This window comes from Camellia sinensis, chromosome 6 (genome assembly GCF_055761805.1).
Source record: "Camellia sinensis isolate YWXY chromosome 6, ASM5576180v1, whole genome shotgun sequence".
In the NCBI taxonomy this organism is placed as follows: Eukaryota; Viridiplantae; Streptophyta; class Magnoliopsida; order Ericales; family Theaceae; genus Camellia; species Camellia sinensis.
This window is the reverse complement of record NC_138966.1, coordinates 130,548,381-130,555,228: the sequence shown is the minus strand read 5'-3', so window position 1 is coordinate 130,555,228 and position 6,848 is coordinate 130,548,381. Positions and strand designations below refer to the sequence as shown.

At 30.9% G+C, this 6,848-nt stretch overlaps 1 protein-coding gene across 1 annotated transcript; it reads right to left on the bottom strand.

Annotated features, from left to right (window-relative positions):
• Window positions 1-1,228: 1,228 nt before the first annotated feature.
• On the bottom strand, window positions 1,229-6,128 carry LOC145792887 (NAC domain-containing protein 30-like). Its single transcript, XM_082874749.1, has 4 exons — window positions 5,891-6,128; window positions 3,604-3,774; window positions 2,923-3,198; window positions 1,229-1,813 (listed from the first exon to the last, which is right to left on the bottom strand). Exons 2-4 carry the CDS (start codon window positions 3,761-3,763, stop codon window positions 1,296-1,298), a joined length of 954 nt encoding a protein of 317 aa, XP_082730875.1. The 5' UTR covers window positions 3,764-3,774; window positions 5,891-6,128; the 3' UTR covers window positions 1,229-1,295.
• Window positions 6,129-6,848: the final 720 nt, after the last annotated feature.

Sequence of the window (6,848 nt, the reverse complement as noted above, 5' to 3'; positions counted from 1 at the left end):
TAAGTTCGAATGTTTCAAGTTTGTTGTTGATTTTTCATTACTATTGTGGATTGATTTGTGTTTGTGGTTTTCCTGAGCTTAGGTTTTCTATGTAAAATCCAAGTCTTTTATGCAAAAGTTACTTTTCGAATCCGGCATCATTAGATTGCTTAAATGATTGAAATTATCTAAAGATTAAATATGTTGAATTAAAAGAATTTTGTTAAGTTGTTCCAACTAAAGAAAAAATAGAGGTTATTTGTATGCTCTAACTAAAAACTCACATTTCAAAACTCGTGAAGGTCATAATTGAGTTGTTTTTCATAAAATGCTCATAATTTTTATTTATTAAACCAGATTAAAATCTATTTTACATCGTTGAAAAAAATATTTCAAAGTATAATATCATTGTAAATTATTTATGTATATCTTTTCTATTTGTATTAAATTACCTTTTAGGGTTCGATAACTTCACAATCACCCCATGTTACAACCAAGATGATGCTATGAAAATGGCCATTTTACAACAAAAAAATATAAATAAATTTGTACAAATACATCCAATAATGCATAATTTACAATTATGAAACAAAGAACCAGTTAAAAGCTGAATTAAAATGCAATTCCACCTAACACACCAAACTTGGGGCAATTGACTCCCTTTGAAAGCTATTTTCCATGTTTTTTTTTTTTTTTTTTGTTATTTTCACAACTTTTTCCTCCACTGCTCTACGTGTTTACCTCTGGAAATTCTTTAAAAACTTACCAAACTAGACAGTGGACCTTAACTGTGATGCTTTTGCACTTCCCTTTCCTTTATTGATGTATTTCGTCATGTACCTTGTACTTGTTTATTTCATCAATAAAAATTTTTTGCCGATCAAAAAAAAAAAAAACTAGACAGTGGACCTTAACTATTGATGGGCCAACTCTTATTAAAATGAATTTATTGTCTTTGTGTGTGTATATATATGGATTATTACATTAATGTTCTCAAAATATGGGATCTGTTACATGCTTAATTTTTAATTTTTTTTTTAATTAAAAGATTGGGGACCAAAATGCATACTTTGAGGACCATGTGTGTATTTGATCCTTTTGATTTTGTTAGGTCTTTATATAAAATATTGAATATACTCATCTTTCCGCTATTGATTCTGAATTGTGCTAGTTTGGGGACAAATTGCATATTTTGCGGACCAAAGTAAAAAAAATTGAAAAATTAAAAATACAATTGTAACAAATCACATACTTTGAAGACCATTAGTGTATTTAATTTTATATATTATATAGATTATGACCATGATAAGCTCTGTCTACAAGTCAGGAAGGCATGGGAAGAGATGGGTAGCATAATTTTGAGCATTTAGGTCATATTCTTGGGAAACTAGTGAAATTTCTTTGTTGGAATTGGCAATTGATGTGGATTCAGCCAACTGCGGTGCAAGCATGTCATCCAAAATTTTCCAATCAACGTATTGGCTACTTCGACTACTCCATTCACCATCATAATCTCTATTGATGATTATGCTATTTTGCTCGTTAGCATCGCCTTTTGTTGCTAGACTTGAATTAGGAGGACTATCTATCTGTGGAAGTTGAACAAGTTGATTGTCAAGACAACGGTGATCAGACATGGACATGAGCTCTTGTTCTGAACTTTCAAAGGGTGATTGATTGAGGTGGACCATGTGGATTGGACTTGCTACATTTGGATATGAAGGTTGGCCAAACATGCCCTTGTTCGCAACATAGTAAGCATGGTTCCAAGATTCAAAACCTTGCTTGTGACTTGGACTTGGTTTCTTGAATGCCCGACACACGACCCATCCTTCTTCCTGCTATATCTATCTCAATTAGTTCGATCACATATTTGAAAAATAATGAGACTCACCATAAAACACAGAAAGTCAAATAAACAGGGAAGATTTTAATGAAATATTCCAATAAGCGTGAGCAAAGTTTTGTACCAAATTTGCTTAGACATGAAAGTTGGGGTTCATTCCACTAATACAACGATGACAAATCATTTAACAAGTAAATTTTCATGTAAAAAATTAATCATCACACCATTACTCTTTTAATATTAATATATAATTCCCCTGTAATTGAATTGTTTCTATGTTTTTCTCTATAAACTCTTTTTAGATGGCATAATAATAAGTGAAAGTGAGCATGCTTTGTCTCTTAAAAGTTCTTCATTTTCAATCTCAAGAAAGTGACTTTTATATTGTACCTCCTTTTTTCACTAACAAAAAAACATTATTGAAATATTGGCTTATCTTATAATTGATGCGATATCTATCTTCTATCTTCTATCTTCTATCTATCTATCTATATTATTATAAAGTGAACACCTCTTATGGTGTCTTGGAGCCTTTGTTTCTTATGTTGCTATGTGTCTACTTTTTTATTTTAAATTAAAAAAAAAAAATTAGATAAATGAGATGAAGGGATTTGAACCTTAGACTTATGTCAAATGAATAAAACTCTTACCACTTAACTAGCACACAATATATGATAAATATTTTATTTTATTTTATTTTTATTTATTTGAATTACACCCGCATGGCGTGTGGCAACCGCTAGTACTATTATAAAGTGAACACCCCTTATGGTGTCTTGAAACCTTTGTTTCTTATGCTGCCACGTGTCTACTTTTTTATTTGAAATAAAAAAAAATTAAATAGATGAGAGGCGGGGATTTGAACCTTAGACTTATGTCAAATGAATAAGACTCTTACCACTTAATTAGCACACAATATATAATAAATATTTTGTTTTATTTATATTTATTAGAATTGCACACGCATCGCGTGTGGCAACCGCTAGTACATATATGTGTGCACACGTAACAATTCATTACAATAATTTAAAAGTTATTTTTAGCAGAAAACAAATTTTGAAAACGAAATCAAACAAGGGAATAGTTATTGATTGAACTTGCCTGAGGAGGTGCATGCTCAACCGTTTGGAGTCGATATTCATGCATGATCCAATCGGTTTTCCTTCCATTGGGTGCGCGTCCCGTGTAAAAAACTAGGGTTTTCCTCATCCCTATTATTTTGTTCTTTGAAAGCACAGGTTTATCTCTTCCTGTTGCCTTCCAAAATCCGGCAGCAGTCGCTCTATTTGTCCGTGTTCCTGTTGGGTACTTTTTGTCCTTGTGACTAAAGAAATACCATTCAGTCTGCTCTTCATACCCCAATCTGCAATTGTCTGTGTGTACATATACCAAGTTCATGAGAAATTTCATAATCATAGCCACTGATTGAAGATCAACTATGATCATGTTTCATTTATGCATGTCCTCAAGAGACTACATATATCAAAATCTTGGGCCTAGGAGAAAAGATTCTGGCCAACTACCTATTATTTTCAACATGTAAACTTTAATTGGTCCACGGAATAGAAAAATATCAACAATGTTACATACTCAAAATTTTTACTATGAAAAATATCTAGAATTTGTAATATGTACCTATAATATTTTGGTTAAGAGCTATTCTACACCAAATTTAAATCTATATCATACATTGAAATTTTAGAAACTTTTCTAAATATTATTATTTTTTTGAATAGACAGCATTTCTCAACAAAAAAAAAAAAAAAAAAGCAATTTACCTTGGATGTGCCATGGTTCCATTCTGTAGAGATCAATGTCCATAATGACTTGTAAATCAATTCTGAGGGAGTTAACCTTTCTATAAAGGTAGTAACCCACAAGTTCTTCCTCTGTTGGGTGAAATCTAAATCCTGGTGGCACACATGACTCCATCTCCATTGTTTTTTTCCCTGAAAATTAAAACCAAATATCTGTGAGAGAGTGAGAGAGAGGATGCTTAATTTGAAAGTGGCAAAAAGGAAAAAAATTGTGTCGTATAAATTCAAATTTAACGTGATGTGAGACATATCGATAAAGAAGTAAGTCTGCACACTTCAATGTTTAATAATTTTTTGAGTAAAATGTTTAGATCCACAGCATTACTTGTAAAATAAAAATAGAAATATAATAGTAATAGGTTGATCAAATTTTGTTACTATGTTGACATATAATAGATAACACCTCTTATGTCTACTCCCTCTTAATGCTGTGTTGACTTATAAAATAATAAATGAAATGTGGTAAGAAAATGTGATTATATGAAGATTGGAGACTGAATTTATATATATATATATATGTGTGTGTTTTTTTTAACTAATGTGTTTTGATGAGATAAAAATCACAGTAAAATTATTGTAAGAAAATCATAACAATTATACAAGAATTAACACGTGGATCAAATGATTCGTAATCATTCTAGAACATGAGGTGGTGATGATTTCACTTTGGGACCCAACTGTGGTACCCACTAAACCACCAAATAAATGTTATGAACCAAAAATAGAAAAAAAATATGTGAAATTTTATGTCGAAATGAATTGTATGATTTATATTTAAAATTAGTATATGATATGAATCTTATTTAAAATGATTGTGATTCATAAATATGTTTATTTAAATATTTTTTAAGTAATTTTTTTTAAATTTATAATATTACTGATAAATATTATAAACTTTATATAAACGAATAAATATTATAGCCTAAATAGAGCTAGTTTGCCTCAAAAGTGCATGATTAGGCAAGCATATTAAACAAAAAGGAGCCGCAAGGATTGACATTGATATACAGAGACAGACACAAGCATGTTATGTAAGCACATGTTTCCTTTGAGTGCAGTTCACTTCAAATTCTCCAAGTGCTCATGCTTGTTTGTGGATGACATTTTCACACCAACCATAGTCTACAGTACTACATCTTCATCACCATCAAGCCTATTCAATGAAAATAACTTCCTACTAGTGCTAAAAAAAAATGTGCCTACTCTCGTTCTCTGCTAAAGATTTTGTTCTTGAATTCTTCTTCTTTTTTTAATCTTCTTTTTTTAATCAAAATATTCATTGATGAAAATATAAATAATAAAATTATCATTCATTCTTGGTGGGACAGGTTGCCCTAGTGGTTAGGGCGTTGCCTGGGTTCTGTGGGTAAGGCGCACGTCCCAGGTTCGATTCCCCACTGGGTGAGTGCCTGCAGCAGTTTGTGCAAGGGTGTCCGGCTTCCCACCGGCTAAATACCTCTCAAGATTAGTCCTGTATTCCCTAAAAATCGGAGGGTTGGGGATACCTGAGTTATCAAAAAAAAATTATCATTCATTCTAATAGTTTAAGCTTTAGATGAGATGTGGTTAATAATTCAACATCATAGCATATAATAGATTCTGTGTTCAAAGTTCATCGCTTATTAGAGAATTACTAATGTTGTGTTTGGTTGGGAGATTTGATGAGGGATTTGGAAAGGGAAATGGAAAAATAAGGTGAAATGTGAATAAAACATACCTATATTTCACCAAGTTTCACACACTTTTTCCCTTTCCCTTTCCCTTTTCAAATCCCTCTCTAAATCCCCCAACCAAACACAGCATAAGAGTTAAGATACTTACTTGTATTCAACTTACTTACCCCCTCAATCTAACCTACCTGCTTGTGTTTTTAAATGAGATGGTGTCTTAGTGTTTTTCATATCGACTAATACTATATGATATTGATGGATATATGACCGTATCTGATACCAATATTTATTGATATATATATCAACTGATATTATATATGATATCCATCCATATATAATTGTACCACTTAATACTATTTGATACCATGTTCAAAGATATATTAGTTTGTACTATCTAATATCGATTGATATATGACCGTGTCACTTGATACTATTTGATATATGATTGTACCAGTAGTACTAAAACATATTTTGGTACCATTATTTAAAACTTCATGTCATCTGTGAACCCTAGACTACAATAATTATGATACATAATAATATATTAGACCCAAGAAATGGCACTTGAAAATACTAACCAGAAACTCCAACCTTGCCTTGTTCTTGCACTTCCCAGAGAGAGAGAGAGAGAGAGAGAGAGAGAGAGAGAGAGATTGAATGAAGTATATGTGAAGAGAGCTCTATCCTCTATGTGGTGTTGGTGTTGGTGTTGGTGTTTGGCGTTTGGCGTATTGAATATTGTTGTAAAAATATGATGTGATAACATTTCTCCCACTATCTCTATATAAATAAAGGTTGGAGAAGGGGCCGCATAGAAGTAGTTATTGATTACAGTTTTGCTATAAATACATAAATTAAATACAAAATATATATGATGAATAATATTTTATAAAAAGTAAAAGTTAAAATCATTTCTTCTTATTTTTCAATAATCATTTTTTTTTCAAATTTATTTAAATTATTTTCGTTTTATATGTTATAAACAAAAATTACACCAAATATTCGGACACATATTTTTGAAATAAAAAATTATGAATAACTCCATAAACAATCTTTATGTAACCTAATACTGTGATCAATTCCGACCAAAATTCTCTATCTTCACGTCTTTACATCATTTGTCCCTTATACTACAATATCTATAATTATTAAATCATGTGAAAATTTTCAAATGTCGAAATCTAAAGCATATTGAGTGATTATAAATAATTTAAGGCATAAAATTAAAAAAATTAAAAACAAAAACTGTTTGTTTTAATTTATTCAAATGATTGCAATTTGTGCGTGGGACTGCAGACTTGTTTGGACGGCGTGCCACCAAAATTTCACGCCACCCTCCACCGCTATATTGTCTTCAAAGATTTTCCTTTCTTTTTTTTTTTTTTTCAAACTTTTCATGCTATGAATTTGTATGAACTTGTAAGATTTTTCATTTCATTTTCACAATTTTAAGATTGAAAACCAAAAACAATTACAAATACATTTCTATGATTTCTCTCTCCCCCGACAATCCAGCTTCTCTTGTCTATTTGGTGC

Excerpts from the sequence above, each read along its gene's own strand:
- LOC145792887 (XM_082874749.1), bottom strand. The coding sequence starts at position 3,763 with ATGGAGATGGAGTCATGTGTGCCACCAGGATTTAGATTTCACCCAACA. Across the intron at positions 3,199-3,603 it reads GGAACCATGGCACATCCAAG|ACAATTGCAGATTGGGGTAT; the intron begins GTAAATTGCTTT and ends ATGTACACACAG. Across the intron at positions 1,814-2,922 it reads GCATGCACCTCCTCAGGCAA|AAGGATGGGTCGTGTGTCGG; the intron begins GTTCAATCAATA and ends TATAGCAGGAAG.